Here is a 19,988-nt window from a genome sequence, read left to right on the forward strand (position 1 = left end):
AGGAGTCAACACGCCTGCAGGTAAAGGACACTGGAGATTTGTGAAAGATTTGAGAGGATAAACAGATTTCTGCCTCAGCTCAGCTAAGCAAAAAAAGAGGAAGCAATACTACAAGTTCCTTATAGCCCTGCACATCCAGAGTTCCTTAAACAGGAAGCCTGGGGGCAGGGCAGACCCCACCACACTATGGATGCACATGTGTTGAAGCCCCGGAAGTCTTTGTTGTGAGGAGTTGGACATGTCATGCATCTCCCTTCACCAAGTGCAAGTCAGGAGGATCTGTTCCCTTCTGCACTTTTACATTCCTATAGTGCTCACAGTCAGAGAAGTCTTACTCATCCTTGTTTATTTATTAGAAAATCCCTACAGGTCTAGGCATTTAAAATGAAGCATTAGTTACATGGAATACATGCCCTCAGAGTCCAGAAGGTGTTGGATATACTGCAAAGGCGGATTGGAGCCAGCAGTGACCCAGTGACCTCTGCAAGAGATGCTGGCATGGCTGTGAGACACTAACAGGGCAGTAGCAATCATGATCCAACCTTCTCAACATAGTTAGCAGGATAGAGTCCAACCTGGCCAGTGAGAAGTCGGCCCTTGCACCAGCCCTGCTCATCTTCCTCACTAATTTTCATTAGTTCTTCACCTACAAGCAAAAACAGTCATTAGGAAGCAGCCTTGGAAAAGGTAGCATAGCATTTGTTTTTTTCTGAATTTTAACAAAAAAGACCAGTTGGTCTGAATCCCCACACTTTTTCCCCCTTATCACACTCAGTATCATACTACAGTTTAATCCAATCCAGAGTTATTGACCTCTTCGGTATCTGTGGTCAGTACCATCCCCTAAGGCAAGGCACTTCTGCTCTGTATCATCATAAAGTTTTGTTCCCAATATTTCTACCCAAATTTCTCCTCAGAGGCAAGTACTTATAAGCCAAAGGGCTCAGAATGCTCAGGGATCCTTTTCTAAGGAAAAAAAAGAAAAAGGAAGACAACAGTCCTCTGTAGCAGGTAGGAAGGAAATGTAAAAAGCAGCTAAGCTGTCTGGAGAGACCCAGAAGAACTATTCCATGATGAACTGTCTGGCTGGGCCAGAAAGGCATGGAATCAACTCCTTTCTCAGACTATGACCAGGAAAGGCTTTTAACCTCCCTGTATCTACTACAAGAAAGGGCAGAAAGGTCCCCTTCTGTCAGTAGAAAGTCATACATCTGCCAGAGGGGGAGGTCTACTGCATCAGTAAGCACATCCCACACTGGCAGATGCAGGGAAAGAAAGTCATCTGCTGTTAAGCTTGAGCCCTACTGGTTCTTGCTTGTCAGAGCAGATTCAAAAAAGGGATGACTGAATATAACCAGTCATGCCTCTATTTAACCATTAGATCTGCTGGGTAGGAAGAGATAGCAAAGAGTCAAGATCCAGAGCACTCATATTTTAAAGCAATAAGTTAGCATTAAGAAGTTTACTAGAATGGTTACACCACAGCATAGATACTGGCCTCAGGCACAAGTCCTTGCTACTGAAAGACAGCACCTTTTAAAGAGGGGCATATTTCTATAGCAGATACCACATAGAGCAAGATTAGAGACACTCAAGATCCAGATGTCCTCTCGGATTTGGAGAAGATGGCACATTCAAACTAAATTTATAAGTTTAAGTGAAGGAAGAAAAAAGGGGAGGGGTTTATTTGCTTGGACGTTCTCCCTCACTCAGTCCTCTCTGCTGGGAGCCAGGATACCCATTCTCAAGATAGCCACAGTTTGCATAGCCGTTTCTGCCAGCTCAACTCTGCCTTCAGTAGTGCATGGCAGTCAAGTGGGCCTTCTCCCCAGAGTATCTACCTTCTGGTTACTTCAAAGAACAATATAGGTGGTCACCTTTCTTTTACTTCAGAAAAGAGTCATTTATATCAATGACAAGGGAAAAACATTTAATAAAGAATAAATGCCTTAGAGACAGCAGGCAGGATCCACTTCACCACTTGGGTTTGCTGCTTTCCCTACACTGTAACCAAGATCCAAGCAGACTGTATGTGGTCTCACTGTCTTTTGATCTACAACAGGTTGGACTGCCTGGTGTATCATCAGCAGTTGGCAGTGGGTCAGGCCAGGGAAAGAACAGTTGTCAGTTTTGAAATGGACATCCAGTTCTTAAAGAGTGTTTCAATCATTCACTTGGCTCAAGTGAAGACAGCAAGAAGTTAGTAAGAGGTTAGTGCTTCTGTACCTGCTTTAAAGCTCAGCTCATCAGCCTCCTGTCCTGTGTAATCATACAGTGCTCGTACCCGTACACCTGGTACCTTTATGTCCTCCTCATGCCCGTTGGCATCCAGGCACTTCTTTGGAGTGTCCTCATCTGACCACTCCGAAATGTCTTCCTTTCCCCCACTGTACATGTGGAAGCAGAGAGGAGACAAGATGGTAGTTGGCAGTCATCTCACCCACTTCCTCCTGAATCACGCACCACTCTGACCCCTCAGAGACTCCTATGCCATAGAACAACGTGCAAGAGACCCAACAGCCAAGTCAGGGTGAACGGGATAGCAAGACACCGGGAGATACTAGATTTGGTTGAAAGCATCCCAGCATTAGAACCCTGAGGGCTAGGAGCTTAACTCATTCTCAGTGTTTCCGCACATGCATACTTCTCATGACCTCATCCTACTCTAGCAGACCATCTCACTCAGGGAAGGTCAGTCAGTCCTAAAATGGAGAGCCCAGCTGTGTCCAAAGTTATTCCAGCCAAGAACAGGACAGACAGGGAAAAAAACAGGTCTCCCATCCCAAACAGATGTGGCTGGAATGCCACTTTCTAAGTGAGAAGCAAGAGCAGAGGGGAGGGAACAGCAGAGAACAGGCACCTGGAACCCAGAAACCCCCGAAGAGGCTACATTCCATACTAACTTCACAAATGTGGGTGCCCTCAGGCTGTCATAGAAGCTGTTCTGCTCCTCTTGATAGGAAGACCTGTAGATTGGCAAATAGGGCCCCTGAATCCAATAGACTGAAATATAGTCATGGCCTCAAGACACCCCTATATTCCCCTTCTTTTCCACCCAGTTCACTTACGCCAGGGTTCATCATTTAAGGCAGGGCAGTGACAGCACTGCAGGACATGAGTCTCTTCAGCCTCTCCCTATTCTCCTGCTTGCTTCCTGGCAAGGGAAGCAGCTATACCCAGACTTGTCAGGCAGTACACAGCAGCATGCCAAGGGAAAAAACTAATACCTTCACTTAGGAAGCAGTACAGTTAACTCACAAGGCTGCCAGTTCCCAACTCTCTTCACCTTGTCTGAAGGAAAGGGAAATTGTGGAAACACCTGCCACAATCTTGCACAGCACTAGTCTGAACGAGGCCAGATTTCGGCACTAGAAGGACCTTTACAAGGACAGCCCCTAGTGAGACGGTGTATGAGACCAAAAAGAGCTCCCCTAACACCCTTATTCTACCTTGTCTTGGGCAAGGCCATGGGGCTAGAAACAGAAGAGACAACAAGTTAAGATAGATCAGTCCTGTCAATCCAACTCATTAATTACCCTGGGCAGGACTATACTTTTCCTAACAGGATGTATCCCAGGTTTCAGTCCTTACCCTCGCCTTGTCTGCAGAGGGGTCTGTGAAAGAACACCATCCCGTGCGGGCAAAATGCTGGTCAGCGTGACATCATCGGCCATCTTACCGCTCTTCTCCTTCTTGGTGATCGGCCGCTGTGTTTCCAGGGACCATTCCTGTTCAGACAGAAGTAATAATACCATCAAGCCATTAAGATATGAGAGTTCTGGACATCTTTTCTAATGGACAATACAGAAGGAAGAGTAATAACACAAGTCATGCTTCAGTTGTGGCTGATCAGTCAATCAGCCAAGTGGCCTTGCAGACAGAGCAGGCTCACTCCTCTTGAATCCCGAGGTGCAACAAGAGGGCCTGTGGGAAGAGTTACAATAGGAGCTTATCCCAGGTCCCTAAGCACCAATTCAGCTTCCCTGCTGTTGCAACTGGATGGCTGAGTAGTTGCAGTTCAGCAAGGCTGCACACATTCCTTTGAGGAACTAAAGGGACTGCAACCCCACAAAAGTCTCTGAAGATCCTAATATCACAAGTCTGATGCGCAAAGAGCCTCACTTCAAGACCAGAGACATCAGCACGGTTTAGCCTAAAATGACCAAATGCCAGCTCTCAGACACTCCTGGAAAGGGAAGGAAAGAGCTATGTCTGATACATGTCTTTCCAACACAAGACTAGCAATCCACCAATTTCAAAAAAGCAGATAGTGAGAAATAGTAACACTCCAGAAATGCTTTGTCACCTCAAACTGAGGCCAATTCATTGCCATGCCTGGCCCATGAGTGTTGCGCCACCACTTCAGGTCTTCCTGGTTGTCTGCAGCCATGATGACTTGGTAGAGATCTCGATACAATGCTTGAAAGCTATGACCAAGAACAAACAGAACCATCAGTAACTAGTCCCTCAGTGGTTCCCCAAGACCCAAGTAGGAGAGAAGAGCATAACCTCATGCACAATTACACAGCATATCAAATCCCACAGAACTAAGGGTACAACAGCTATTCAGCTCAAGGGGAATAGGGCCACCTTTGCAGAGGAGGCAGTGTGGCAAGCAGGGCAAGCTGTTTGGTGTGGGAGTAGCTAACATCTGCCAGTTCTCAGCATAGCTCGTCAAATGAGTATCGAAAGAGCCTGGCACATTCTTGCACATAAATAAGGAAGTGGCTCAGATTTGTTACCTCCACCTCAACGCATAGAAGCCCAGAAAAGTCTACCTCCTTGTGTAACCCTATTTAAGGGCAACTCATGGGCTCATGATCATCTCTTAAAATGTCTCTGCTCATGGCAAAACAGGTCTATTTGCTACACATACGGCAACGTGGTGCCATTGCCTTCCACAGACTGGCATTACACACAACACGGAGGCACTTCACAGAACAGAAACACACCCATGGGTCGGTACTGGAAGACGAAGGGTTCAGAGGCAGAAAGAATCCTCTGTGGGGAGCCTGCACTGGTCAATCGAAGAAGAGACCAAATGCCAGTTGTCAGACAGTCAGAAGGGGAAGGAGCAAGACCTGCCTGATGCAGCTCCCTTTCACCAACACCAGAATTGGCACCCCTTTTCAGTGCCCAGGACACCCCAGGGTAGAGGATCTCCCCTCTGTGTCAGGGCTGGTACCTTTCACTGGTGGAGAGGTTGAGATGCTGGTGCAGATTCAGGAACATCTCCTTAAAGAAGCACAATCGCTTGCGCTCTGCTTCTTGACAGCCCTCAAACACTTGCTCCATGTCCTCCATGTAGCGGGGATTGTAGCGGTTCAGCTCTTCTAGCATCTTCTCGTATTGATCCTTGCACTGTATCAATGCAGGAGGAGAGCAGTGATGTGTTGCCTTGATGTCAAACCACTGACACTCCCCCTGCTCAGGACTAAAGTTCTTTCCCCCTGCACTGCTGAACACACAGCACAGAAAATAGAAGAAATCACAGCTGCTATCCAAATCCATTGCTCTCCTTGTATCTTAGAAATTCTTCCTTCCTTACCATCCTCCTACACAGAGGTCCTTCCACACTTACTCCTGTCAGCAAGTAAGCCACCCACATTTGGTAACCAAGTCTTCAGCTCTGCAGCTCCCTCCCCCTGCAAAGAGTCCCCTGCTTTTTTTTTTTTTTAAGTATATTTATACATGAAATTCTACTCAGCACCAAAGATAGACCCCTCACTCAGCCTTAGTTCCTAAAATCTCAGCCTAACTCACTAAAACTTCAAAACAATGCAGTCTCACACCTCCTTACAGCCTTCAGCAGGAGCAATTTCACTGAGTGACAATGCAACCAGTGCTTTCTCCTTGGAAGTCGCATCCTTGTGATGCATGTCCATTCAATGCTCACCTTCTCAGCCTCCTGAGTGCACTTCTCTACACGCTCCTGCAACTTGCGCAGCTGCTCCTGTGAGACCGAGGAGTCTGCCTTGGCATGGTTCTCCCTTGTATGGGCTGTTTTCTCCTCCTTCCGGGCTGCGTGGTAGTTTTTCTTAGAGGTCTCTACCTGTAGGAGGAGCGATGCAGACAAGGTCATGATTCTGACCAGAGATCCTCTATCCTTCAGAGAGCACATTAACACTTTGTTACAGGCAGTAGCAATTGTCTCAGGACAAACAGAAATGCCGATTTGGTGTTTAGCCAACCATGGGAACAGGTATCTCCAGATGATCTCGTAGTGCTAACCTGCCATGCAGGAACACCAAGCCTGTTACTAAACTCTTCTTACACAGGAAGGAAGCTACAAGACCACCGAGACCAGCTAGACATCCCTCCCTCTGTGGTATTCCCTGCTACCTACTTTGCCTAGTGGCACCCACATTCCGGCAGCCAGCTGGATCACCCTCATCCCTCCTTCCCCATTCACACTTTGCTTACGTCTTTCATCTTCTTCACCCAGGGCTTCTGGGCCTTGCGGAACCCATCCTCTGCCTCCTTTGTCTCCTTGAAGCCCCCAATCATCTGCTTGTGGTAGGCCTCCTTCTGCCAGGCCTTGATCTTATCCGAATCTTCGCCAGCCAGGTGGTTCCGGACATCTAAGTGGATTTCACTAAGTCTGTCTGCAGCTGTCAGGAAAGCATGCCAGGCCTTCTCCAGAGTACCATACTGCGGACCTGCAGGAACAAGCACCAGAGGGGCTCTTATACCTCCTGCCCACAGGAAAAGACACGCATTTTCCTCCTCCTACATGCATCTATCACTTTGGAGTCACTTCCATAACTCTGCTCCATCACCTAAGTCAGCACTGACTGGTCTCCACTCAGTCCCAAAAGGCAGCACCCAAACTGGCTGTCACGGCTGGCCAAGGCAGACATTTCAAGTGGGAGATCTGCAGCTCGATTTAAGGTTTGGACTCGCCAAGGACTTGTGATACTAAAAATATTTTTTTGTAACTAAACACCTGACAATGCAGAGGAAGAGGAAGACTTCTAAAAGTAAATCGAAGAACTGCCTACAAAAATACACATACAAAAAAAACAATGCCCAAGAAATTCACACACCCCCCCTTTTCTGCAGAAGAGGGTCCTGTCCCCCCCAAGGAAACAGCCTCACCTCAGTACGATAGAGCACCCTAGGAATACAGTGCAATTACTGCATCCTGCTCGTAGCCCAGCCTGCCAACTTTACCTTTCTCCACGTTGGTCCTCCACTTACGGGACCACTCTGTTAGCTGCTGGGCGTAGTTCTTCTCTATCTTGGCTCGCTCCTGGAAGCAGGAGATCAAGTCATTGCAGAGCCGGTAGCCATCATCCACACGCTTCACTGTCCGCCTGTAGTTTCCAGCCTGAAATTTCACACATCGTTATTTATACTGCACCTTCACATTCCTTCAGAACAGACAGCAGGAGGTCAAGCACTGCACTGGGAGGGAGCGCAGACCCTCCTGGAACCTGCAGCTGGGTTCAGACCCGCCTCTGGTGCTCTGTCAGGCAGAGCAATGGAGGACACCAAGATGCTCTTTGCCTCTCACAGCTCTGATCAGTGTCAGCTGAACAAGGAAGTCTCATTCCACAGCATCAGCAGAGGAAAGGGTTACCTCCTCCTTGCAGTAACAGACATGTTACTGAACCACCCCACAGCTCCTCCCTTCCACTCCCCAAGAGCAACATGTCACCTGTGAACCTGAAACTCAACCCCTTAATTCCATGGGTGGGAGGTAAGACATTCCTTCCTACCTCCCTCACACCCCAATTATCCTTCCTTACCTCCCAGAAACTGCCCCCAGGAGCCTCCCCGCCAGCATCATCTTCTGATGACATCACCCCCGTTTTCTTGCAGCAAGGAATTTTTGCAGATTTCAGTTAAGCTGAGGAGAGAGAAAAGTGATTTCTAACACAGCACTGGTCAAGCCTTCTTGTAGGAGACAATCTCAAACTTCAGCTGAGCAGATCCTAGAGACAGCAGTGAATCCAACACTTCTGAGCAGCACCAACCACCCCTGCAGAGATTCTTTTTTTAACCAAGGCCCTCAGGAAGGCAGCAAAAGCTACAGAAGCTGAAGTAGCTACAGCTATTTGAAACCAGTCTTTGATCACTTCAAGTCCTCCATCAGCAGAGATGACTCCAGTTTCCCCGTGAGTCAGGATTACAACAACTGACTGGAGAAAACAAGGCTGAGCAGTCAGGCATGTTGTGAGTGGGGAGGAGCCCGATAAGCTGCCCACCACCTGAGCTGGGCTTGAGCAGAACTACAGGAACACGCAGAGGCATACACAGCCACATGGCACTGCAGCATGCATGCTGGTTACCCTGCCACACGGCTTCCCTAGAAACATCCCTGTAGTGCCACTGTTTCCATTACACTCAAGTCTGTCACCTCACTAGGCTCAAAATCTAGGCTAGAAGGTGAAAGGTGCTCCTCATCCTCTGTCTCAGAACTTTTGCCCATTCCCCGTACAAGCCTGCGCTGCTGCTTTGCTCCTGATGTGGTGTGACTCTGAAATCCCTGGGGAGAAGTTCAAGGATGCTTTTGTGCAGGAATGAGGAGTAATGGAAAGAGGCCCAAGCCAGTTGCTCACATACAAACCCTCTGGGCAAGCCTGGGTTAATGCAGCATAGATGTCCTTTGCTGCCACTTCTCCTCTTGCACATTCCTAGTTATAAAAAGCTTCCCTCACACCCCAGAGAGGTATCTGCTCATTCTGCCAGCCCACAGAGCACACAGCAGAAACGAAGATCAGGTCAGGAGTGCCTGTCTCCCACCTCCTGCAAACCCTTCTCAGTGTGCCTGCTGTAGTGCGAGCCACCTCATGAGCACCCCAACACAGACTGCAGGAATTTCCTCCATTTCTTCCAGAAACAATTGGGCTCTGTTTGCCCAGTCTCACATGCTATTGACTGTCAGAAGCACATTAACGCTGTTCCTCTGGGTTTCCCCAGAAGGCTGGAAGTGCTGAACTCCAGTCACACAATCAAGCTGTTAAATGAGACGTGATGTGCAGATGCACGAGCTCTGAAACTTGAAGAACATCTCCACTCATGCCAGCAGCTGTCCCCGTCCTCCCTCCCCACCATCCCTAGGCAGGCTGCAAAGCCATCTTGTGTGCTTCCAGGGCGCACAACTCAGCATTGCCCCCAGTAACCACGTACCTGAGAGGGAGATGACAGGAGAGCAGCAGGGAGCTGGCAAGTATGTCCTGAGCTCTTCAAACTCCTTACAACAGACTGGAGGAGAGAGAGAGACAGGCAGTTAGACAGTGCTGCTTCTTCGCAGGGATGCTGCCTCTTCTGAGGCATCCCAGCCCCAGAGCAGCGATAGGGGTGTCCCCCTTCTGCCAGCTACTAGGAGGGGCACCCTCTGATATAGCAGCTGCAGCCACTGTGCCTCCGAAGATGCCACGTTCCAGCACGTAGGAGAGATGCCAAATCCTTGTGTCACAAGACCTAGCCCCAGAGAAAGTTAAAATAGAAACTATTTGGGGCGGCATGACAGCACTGTGCAGGAAAGGTAGCAGCATCACAACAGCTGAGCAAAGGGAACAGCCCAAAGCCAGCAAGGCCTAAAATAAGCACACCCCAGGCACTGGGTGGTGGGGCCTGACCCCCCTCACTGTACACTGTCTGGTAGGAAAGCCCACTGCCTCCAGGCACTGCTGCCACACATTTAGACATGGCAGGCTTCAAGAAAAGAAGGGAAGGACAGACATGCACTTCTTCCCACCCCTTTTCCCTAAAGATGAAAAGGAGACAAAGGACTCGGTAACTACATTTAAAACCAAGCACGCTTCTCCTCATGAAGACATAGCTCAATTAGATATCACCCATTAAGACTGTATCACTTTTTCCACCCTTCCCTCCCACTCTGCCCCCATCCCTACTTCTTTATCGGGAAGCAATGAATCACAAACATGCCTTCCATCTCTGGTTTCCGATTCAGATTGACTACAGCGTGCTAGAATTCAGGGGTAAATGTGGAAAGCTTGTGTGTCACAGCATGCTTGTTTGCCTGGTCAGTCAGTAAAGAAAGGAGGAACCCAAATCCATTATTTCTACAGTTTCCACATTAAAATAAGGAGGCACGGCTCAAATTTCTTGGGAGTTACAAACCCAAGTAACTGGATTTACTATCACTAAGACTAGCAGGCTCTGAAACATAATAGTAGCTGCACTGGATCAGGCTAAGGGTCCTTGTCACCGCATATGCTTCGTAGCCAGTGGCCAAAAGCAGCTATTTTTTCCTTGCTTGGAGAACAGAGCAAGCATACATGATGCTTCCCTGCGTACTTTCCAAGCCTCTAACCATTTGTTGACAGGAACTTCCTGAGCTGAACGTGGCACCTATGAATTCAGAAACACCCCATGAATCACTCTTCCATTAACTTCTCCAGTCTGCATTTGAACACACGTGAATTTTCAGCATCAACGATATCACATGGCAAAGTATCCCACAGCTTAAAGCTCTACTGAAACCACCACCACAGTAGCTGGGTGATCAAATAAAATAGTTTAACGTTTCTACAGGTTAATCTCTATGACCCAAGTAGCGCCCAGCAGAATAGGTTATTTCAATAGCAGTTGTATAGACTTCATAAAAGTCCAAGAAAAAGGGTCCTGGTAGAAGCAGAAAGGTCAAAGAACAAGGAGGACCCTTTTCTGCCAGGCTTTTTCTGGACTTTACATACTCCATGAGCCCATGTCAGTCAGCAGATCAAATTGGATCTGCGTGCAGACATAGGGATGGTACTTAGCAGTGCACACGGGGGCTGAAGAACAGCTGCTGCTGTCACCCTCCGCCCAAGAAGAGCAAATAGATCGCCACTCCACCCCCTCATGCCTGGTTATTCCCCAAACATCATATGTTTTGGGAGCTGCCAAGAGCTTGAGACCAGGGAAGACGCGAGTTTGCCAGGAAAAGCAAGCAGACAAGTGTTACATGTGCCAAAGGCTGTTCTACAGCAAGGTGGGGAGATGACAGTGCTACCCTGTGGACAGCCTGATGGAGCAGGAGCCACTGTGTCACTCAGGAAGGTTGGCAGAGCCTGTACAGGATGACCTGCAGTTGTATGGATCAACACCAAGACTTTCTGATGCCACTGCCACCTCTGCTAAGAGGGGCCCAACATCAAATTTGCAGAGCAGAGGAATGTTTCTTCCCCCTCCTGCTTCCCTCGTCCATTTCTTACAGTTAAGTGAATGAGACCTCACTGCAGCTCCTGCATGAGGAGCTCTCCCAGGAAGCAGGGAGAGCACCCACATCTCTAGTCACTTCCCTTCCGCAGAAGTGCAGATGAAGGCATCGCAGACACCACAACCAGTGATGGCAAGTAGGCAAAATAAACCATACAAATGAGATTTATGCATAGATAGAAGCCTTGCTGCTAATAGTGTTTTAAAAGAAAGGTATTCCCCTCCATCCCCCAAATATCTGCTCTCATTTTGACCAACACAGCAAGTTATCCAAAAACAGCTCTTGGTCTTCAATTGCAGAAGGGCCGAGTGGCTCATGACTGATTCACTGATGGAGAGCTCCACTATAAGAAAAGTCAGAGCACTTGTCACAGCAGAGCTGTTTCCACCTTTAACCACGTCGATCTCAGCCCTGCTCCGGTCAGTCAGATCTCAGACCACAACTCCCCACCCTCAGACCGAGAGGTCAGGCTAAAAACCTTCACTTCCAAGTGTGTGCATCTGGCACCACACTACTAAGCAGGCCTTTTTGTTTCATGTTTACACAACACTAGTACAACAGGGTTCTGATCCACAATTAAAGCTTCTAGGCCAGATAGTAATAATCACTCTTGACTTCAGAAACTTTTCCCTAAGGCGCATAAGCCACAAAAATCCTCTTCCCTCTACACCACGCTCTAGTGCTTCCAGACTCCAAATGCCCAAGGCATCACTTCTGTGCATTGCTTGACTGCCTCCTGAGACTCCTTGTGAGCAATTGTTTTGCTAGGTTTGCCAAGAACCAGACTCTGAGCTCTACACACGCTCCAAGGGCTGGTGCATACACACCTGCAGGAACTCTTCCACAGAAGTAGAGCTTGTACACCGTGCCAGGCAAGGCCTGCTGCCCAACAGAGTCCCCTTTCCACCTTTCCTGAGTACAACAGCAAGCACTGCATCCAGGCAGATGAAGGAAAACGTTCAATTATATTTATCAAGTAACTGGGCTTTGGTGACGGACATTTTTATTATGGACCAGTTCCTATAGGGGTGTTCCAGACAAGCTAAGCAAGAGTCTTAATCAGAAAAGGGCTACTAACTCATTTCCACCTCAGGACAACAGTAACACCTCAAAGCTGCAGCGTGACATTTCTGCAACCAATCTGTTTGATTCCCAAAGAGTCACTTTTCCTGTACAGCAGGCAGCGGGAGAGGTTTTGTTTTCACTCCAGGGCGCTTCTGGTGTAGATTGCAGATAAACATTTCAATCTGAACAACCCAAAGACACAAAAGGACAACAGTCCACCCTCCCCTTCCAGAGTGGCTGCCATGAAAACACCATTTTTTGGTAACTTGTTGTCAGAAAGGAGCTAGAGCTGAAGCCAGGAAGGCACACAGAACTCCAGCAGCATAATAAGTGGGACTGTTACTGGTACAGCAGTGCTAGGAAGGCCCCTGATGGAAAGGGTGAAACAAAGCATGGGACAGGGTTTCCTTTCCAGCTTCATCTCTACATGTGTGCATCCAATAGCTCTGAACTGTAACAATGCCCAGTAAGGTGCTCTCCACTGCCATTACATAGGGGCACTGATAGTTACAGGCGGACACACCTACCAGAGAGAGGCCAGTTCTCCACAGCTAGAGGAGTACCAAGTGACATCAAGATCCTCCAAGAAGCCTGTATACCTGAAGTGACTTCTACCCAGCAAAACATCCCCCTGGGATGCTTACCCTATTGCTGTGGTCACACCCTTGCTCGAGTCACCTGCCTGGGAAAGGGCCTACAAACCAGTGTTTCTCAGCCACTCGCTGAAGCCTGCCAGGGCTGCCTCGTGCAGTTTAGAGAAAGATCTCTCCAGCCAGGAAGAGGTCAGAGACATCAGGCGGAGCAGTAACTGCACACAAAGGTCACTTCAGCTATGTGCAAGCCTCTAACAGAAGCTCGTCTCCAAAACAATGATTCTCCAGAGACCGCGTGGCTGTCCACCAGCAAAATTCTCAATGGTTATACCAAAGTACAAAAGTACAGACAGGATCCTCCTCCGCTTAAGGTGCTGACCTCCTGAGTCTACGTGCTGCTTCAGTGCTCTCTCTAGCTTCAGACCAGAGCTTCTTTATATTGGTCTCCTCCAGATTCAGACCAAGCTAATATCCTGCAGACATCTCACTGTGCCATAACCCCAAGTGGTTTTCTTTTCTTTTTTTTTTTTTAAAGTGTTCAGACAAAATACTTTCCATATTTTTTAGCTATTCCCTGTCCAGTTCTCAGGGGCCAAGGCTACAGGATAGGCTTCTGCCAACACATCACTGCTGATTTAAAGGTTAAGATTCCTGACCAACATAGCTGTACCAGGCAGAAATTGTTTCACCAAGAAAAATTTTGTTTTCCTTTCCAATAGGATGTAGGAGATCTCCAGTATTAAAGGAGATTGCAACAGCAGGCTGAGCCAGTGTGCCCACTTCCAGCTAGGCTTTGAGTAAAGAAGCTGTTTTGTTTCAATCTGTAAATGAACAGCAGTGATCCAAACAGAACAGAATGCGCCATCCTCACCCAGCCCAGAGTAAAGAAAAGAAATAACCGTGTGGTGCTGGTGTTTGCTTTTTCCCCAACCTCAGGTAACTGCAGTTAGTTTATATCAATGGAATATTCTCCTTCTGTGATTGAGTCACCTTGTAACCCCCAGAGCAGGGATCAAGTTTACCTGAATGCATTAAGGAGCCTTAAGGGAGCAGGCTGCAACCCAACAGCCTTCAGAAGAGCCGCAGGCCACTTAGCACCATTCTAGTACGGAGCCTCCTGCAGTTCCTTGACTGCTCTGTGGTGTAGTGAAACAATGTCTCCAACCAGGCTTCTCTGCCCCTTCCATTGGGAAGGTGCACTTTTTTAACCCAGCTGCAGTTCTGCATACCTCTCTATACAAGGAAGCTCTTGGCTTCATTTTACCAATATGCAGTTTCACTTAACTGTCCTTTAAAGGAAGGGGGGAAATGGGAGATGAACTTGGCAAATATTTTTGTCATGTAGACAGAGTACATGGCAATCATATGCACAATGAATTCAAAGTAGTATATTTCTTTATCTCTCAAACAGATTTCTGGTTTTACTTGGTAAAAGCTGATTTACTGTGTATTAGACAAAATCACAGAATTATTTAGGTTGGAAAAGACCCTTAATCAAGTCCAACCATTAACTCTAAAACTACCAAGTCCACCACTAAACCATGCCCCTATGTACCACATCCACACATCTCTTAAATACCCCCAAGGATGGGGGCTCCACCACCTCCCTGGACAAGGTGTTCCAGTGTCTAACCACCTCTTCCGTGAAGGGATTCTTCCTTATAGCCACTCTAAATCTCCCCAGTGCAACTTGAGGCCATCTCCTCACACCCTACCAATTACCACCCGAGAAGAGACAGACACCCACCTCACTATAACCTCCTTTCAGGTAGTTATAGAGTGATAAGGTCTTCCCTCAACCTCCTCTTCTCCAGAATGAACTCAGTTCCCTCAGCCACTCCTCATACGTCTTACTTTCTGGTTCCTTTACCTGCTTTGTTGCTTCCATGAAAGCTTTCCTTCCAAATATTCACATAATGCAGACAAGAACCTGAAAATTCATCAGGGTGTTTCCAAAGTTCATCCTGTTCCCTGCTCAGTCCCCAAACAGGCTGTAGAAGGAGATACAAGCAACTTTTTGGAAGGAAAACTGAATAAAATAAGACTGAGTGCTAGAACATCCCTTACAGTAAAGGAGAAGAAAGAGGTAAAGCATCACACTCATTGCTTGTTTTATGTTGCGGTCAGTTAGGTGATGGCAAAGCTCTTTGGTCACCTTTTGTCACCAGAGAGAGGTTTCCTCCATTGCTTCGTCACAGGAACATCTAAACAAAGATGCAAGCATAAGGCAGCCTTCAGTACCATATGAAGTGGCAGGACTACAGGCAGGAGGTTAAACAAAGTTATTTTACACAACCAGAGCCTTCTTTTTTACATGCCTGGTCCCAGAAAAAATGTTTGCTCTGTGGAGTTTAGAGAACATTCAGCAATTTAGATTCCCTTCATAGCATCTCCTGGTCCAAGAAGCATTTAGCAGATTCAATTGCTTTGTAGATAGTCTATTGGTAAAGGTACCCTGTGTCTTTTTGACATATTTCCTGGAGACTGCACAGATAACAAGGTTGAAGAGGGCAGCCATGAAGAACTATCCTGCACTGTGAATATTCATACCTCACACATTCATCCTGGAGATCACATACAGTATGTCTTGCGACAGCTTTTGTCTACTTTCAGATTACCTGCACAGAATCTGGTCCTCATTTTCAGTATTGTCTCTTCAGCCCTCTTCAAATACATTTTTGAATATCAAGCTGAAGAACACGTCTATTAATATAAATATACTTCATATTCCAGGTGTTATCAACAAAACTCCAAGAGGCTACAAAGGAATGTGTTACTCAGTCCAAAGGGCACATATCACAGAATAAATTTCAACTGCTGAGCATCACTGGAACGTCATTTGCTTCCTCAGCCCATTGGCCAAAGCACAGATCTCAGTTTCTAATCCTCAGGACCCAAACAGACATGTGAGGAAAGAATACCAGGACCTTTTTTAAAGTCAATGCACAAACAGAGCAATCCAGTGGGCATTGTTTCCTCCCTCGTGGCTTCTGGAAGCAGCTCCTATCCCACAGCTCAAAAAACTGTTTTTGTTGTTCGTTTTATTGGGGTAGAAGCCTGCTGGTGTCAACACCAGGCTTTCACAGAGGTTTCCAGGCAATGGGGTAGGCAGTGCTGGTACAAGAAAGGGCTGATTAAGGACACCAAGAAGCAAAAACAAGCATCTAGAATTATTCAAGAAGTGAAACATGCTCATTGTCTCCAGGTCCTCCACAAAGGTTTCTTGCCCTTGTCAGGGTCAGGTAACAAGCCTACCTCACACTTCTATAATGCAGTGCTGCAGCCCATGCAGGTCACAACAAACAGTCCTACTGCGATCGTCTACTAGGAGAGCATAACCCACCTCCCACCCCCCCAAGCTTAATGCCTCTGGATCCAGGCCCCTGGTACCATGGAGATCCCTCACATGCCTCTTGAGGGAACTACAATGCCCAGTGACAACCACCAGATTTAACGCACAAATTCCAACTGTCACGAGTCTGAAAGGCTCTTTCCCATTGTGCCATTCACAGACAGGAGAAACCACTGAAGGCAGAAATATGATTAGGATGCCAGTCACACACGTTGCTTCACGGCATTACCCAGCTTCAGCCCACATTTCAGCTTGAAGGGACATGAAACTCTTGTACGAGTCACTGAAACAAAGCCGGATGATTACAGCAGAGGGCACACCAGGCTCTTTGCATTAACATTACACTTTGTGCTGGAAAAAATTGTGCCCAAATGGTCAGAAGGCATTTGGCGGTTAAATTAGTGTTCACTGTGCCACAAGGTAGCGGGCAATAAGCTACCTCTTGAACAGCTTCTGAACTGCTCCAACAATGCAAAGCTCTTCTGTTACTCTTCAAAGAGCTGAAGCCCAAATTCTCCATGAAACCCCCCAGATACACTAGTCACTGTTTTCTGTCTCACCCACTACGGCCTTCAGATTAAGGCTAAGGCTTTTTTTTAATCTCTCTGACACAGCTCCCTGTCATACAGCACTATCTACACCCATCACGCTATGTAAGTATGATAGAACAGCTTGCCCGATCAGAAAGCCTGTTTTAGGAAGATAAGAGCGCCTCAAAGGGCTTAAACAGCTCTCCCATTGTTTAGGAATTTCCCCATGAACTCTCATGAGCAGCCTAACTTCACATATTACTGATCAGCTGATGGAAGAAAATAGAGGCAGTTTATTACTGCTTTCTAATCAAGAGCATAGTTTTTTCCACTCAGGCTATAGGCAGATACTTTTGAGGTCTCCAGTTCAATCCCTGGATGCCAGCCATCACATGAACCAAACAGTTTAAACAACAACTACTGAATAATCTCCAGCCCTCAAGATTGCCACAATAAAGAATATATAGTATTTGCCACTCTGAGATACAATGACATTTTTAACAAGAGCTGATCTTGCCCCTAGTGTAGTGCCTCATCTGTTTCTCAGTTTTACAGTCATCTTCTAAGATTAGTCACATTACAGATATACCTGACTGCACTGTTGAATCTTCACATGTGCATATATATATATATATTTTAGGGGTGGTGATGGCTTGTAAGCTCATGTTCATCCATGGAAAGCCCCAAAAAGTCAGGCTAGTTCTTGTATAATCCATAATGACCTAGCATGATTAAAAGCATCACTGTCCTCTAAAGAACTGAATTTGGGTCCACGAGGTTGTGAGGCTTTTATAATTTGGTTATACACAGTGTGCCAAGGACCTGTGACATTTTGGTACAGCCAGCTCACACACAGTCCTTACTCACTGAAGTTTGATAATGGAATTCCAGGTGAGCACCTACACCTACCAACACGGTGAAGTTACCACTCTTTACAACCCAAGAAGGAAGACAGTCCTTAATAGAACAAGTGCAGGCAAGCCAGAGAAGCGCAAACTCACAGGTCAGGAAAAAAAACAGATCAAAAAACAATAAAGCAATACAATACAGTGGGCACAGAATAGGGAAGGCAGCACGCAGCTAACCCAGCTCAGGCACTCATTCTGTTCCAAGTTGCAACTGGAAGTACGATCTAGTGAATATTTTCGGGAACTTCTTGTGAGGCACTATTAATAACACAAAGCATTGCCAAAGCAGAACACAGTCCGTCTCACACGGAGTACGCTGCACACTTCACAGAAAGGTGAATCCCTCCCGAAAAGAATGTGCTCAGTTACGCAATGCGCAGGGAGAAGCTCCCTTCGGACTCCACCCAGGGACCAGCTCACACCTGGAGCCGGGACCGTCCAGACCCTGTCATTTTAGCCTACACGCTGCAGCCGTGCATTCTGCGCCCATTACGCACTGAACATTGCTTGAATCGTCGCGAGGCTTAGCGACTTCTGGGTGACATCTGCATTCCAGGGTGGAGCAGGAGGCTCTGCTAGGGCTTTGTATTGCCATCAATTAGTGCAGTATCAGAAATATCTTTGTGCAAATTAGATCTGCAGTGGACTTGAAGGGGAGAGAGGTTCGTCTCCCACCGCAGGAGGCAGGGAGCACCCGCTGGGTGCGGAGGCTGCAGAGCAGACGAGGAGGCCAGACCACTTCCTAGGGCCAGGAGCACACTGCCGGAGGTGGTCGGCTAACCTCCTCCTCACCCCCACGCCTAGGGACAACTCAGAGCTTGAAGAACTGAAGCAAGCAAAGCACACATAGTTGGCACAAAAAGCAGCGAAACTGGTTAACGCATTTGGGCCACGCTAACTTCGCTTATTGATAGCCTCGCGGAGATGGCAGATCCCTCCTCCTGCGAGCGGTGACAAATCGCAGACCGAGCGCTGGGTGTTGAGGCCCACTAATACCCTCCATGTTTATCAGCTTTCGCCTGCCCCGGGACGGAGAGGACACGGTAACCCCGGCGTCCTGCCCCGGGCCGGGCACAGCCACCACAGCCCCGCGCTCCTCTCATCGACACCGACCCCAGGACAGAGGGGGAGGATAAGAGAGCCAGGGCCGCCCGGCTCACGGCAGGGGATAGTGACAAGTTCCCCCCAAGAGACAAGGGGCAGCCCCCAGCCCTCGGGGGAGCCGCTTCGCCCCTCAGCACGGCGCTGCCTGAGCCCGCGGCTCCGCTCTCGGAGCGGGCAGGGGCCGGGCGCGGAGCCGCCACAAAGGGGCCCTGTGCCCGCCGCGGGGCGGAGGCGCTGGCCCCGGGGGGGGGGGGGGGGGGAGCGGGGGCGGCCCGCGGAGCCCCCAGCGCCAGCTGAAGGTCAGGCTGGCGGCCGGGCTGCGAGGGGAACGGGGCGGCGGAGCCCCGGGGGGTGCCCCGGCCCCCCGCCAACACCCTCCCGGGGAACAACCCCGCGCCCCCCCCCGGGGGTCTCGGCGCCGCTCCCCGCCCGCAGGCAGCGCCCGGCCGGGCAGCGCCTCCCCCAGCCGCCCCCTTTCCGCGAGGAAACTTTTCCCTCGCAGCCGCCCAGCGCACCGCGGGCAGGAGCCGCGGGGAGCCCCAGCTCCTCCCGGAGAATGGGGCCGAGAGCCGCCCCGGCGGAGGTGACCCCGCCGCTTACCTCGCAGGCGGCTCGGCTCGGCGCGGCTCGGCGGGCAGCGGCCACCTGGGCTGGGAGCGGGCCGGGCCCTCCCCCTATTTCAGCAGCGGGACGCGGGGGCTCCCGCCCCGCCTCCAGCAGCTCCCGGCGGGGCGGGCCCGGCCCGGAGCTCGGGGCAGGCCGGGGGCGGCGGGGCTGCCGCCTGCCCGCCCCTCCTGAGCCAATTAACGGGACCGTGCGGGCAGGTGGGGCCGGGGCGGGGGAGCGGCGCTGGATCTCCCGCCGTCCCGTCACGGGCAGGGGCTCGGCGTAGCCCTGCGTTTTGTGGGGTGTCGCTTAAAGCACTTGGGGGGGCGCCCAGCGGGTTTGCCCCCCGGCATGGCGGGCGCCTGAGGGGGGAGGCAGCACTGTGAGGAGCCGCCTGTCTGGTGCTCAGGGAGCTGGGCTCCTGTCGTGTCTGCAGGGCTGTGGTTCAGTTAATTAGTTACTGCGAGCTGCAGCTGGCCCGCGCCCACCTAGAGCTCCTGTTCCCCGGTTCTGAGTGAGGCGTAGGTCGCTCTCCTGGGGTTGGGGAGCAGCCTCACCGCAGCTCAGCGTGGTGGCCTTTTGGCTCACTCCCTCAGAGCTGACTCAGTCCGTTCGCTCTCTCCTCTGGAAACCTTTTCCTGAATAACCCAGACCTCG

General features: G+C 49.3%; 1 protein-coding gene across 2 annotated transcripts; it reads right to left on the reverse strand.

The window, feature by feature from the left end:
- Positions 1–329: 329 nt before the first annotated feature.
- PACSIN3 (protein kinase C and casein kinase substrate in neurons 3) lies at positions 330–19,461 on the reverse strand. Of its 2 annotated transcripts, XM_048065292.2 has the most exons (12): positions 19,326–19,461; positions 9,136–9,210; positions 7,752–7,852; positions 7,174–7,330; positions 6,424–6,659; positions 5,897–6,052; positions 5,186–5,361; positions 4,307–4,427; positions 3,592–3,728; positions 2,904–2,966; positions 2,227–2,387; positions 330–646 (listed from the first exon to the last, which is right to left on the reverse strand). In XM_048065292.2, exons 3-12 carry the CDS (start codon positions 7,803–7,805, stop codon positions 531–533), a joined length of 1,377 nt encoding a protein of 458 aa, XP_047921249.1. In that variant the 5' UTR covers positions 7,806–7,852; positions 9,136–9,210; positions 19,326–19,461; the 3' UTR covers positions 330–530. The 2 variants fall into 2 exon arrangements, with proteins under 2 accessions (XP_047921249.1, XP_066854859.1); XM_066998758.1 differs by lacking the exons at positions 2,904–2,966; positions 19,326–19,461 and having other exon boundaries at positions 9,136–9,331.
- Between the last annotated feature and the right edge of the window lie 527 nt (positions 19,462–19,988).

The sequence above is a fragment of the Anser cygnoides genome, chromosome 5 (assembly GCF_040182565.1).
Source record: "Anser cygnoides isolate HZ-2024a breed goose chromosome 5, Taihu_goose_T2T_genome, whole genome shotgun sequence".
Taxonomy (NCBI): domain Eukaryota; kingdom Metazoa; phylum Chordata; class Aves; order Anseriformes; family Anatidae; genus Anser; species Anser cygnoides.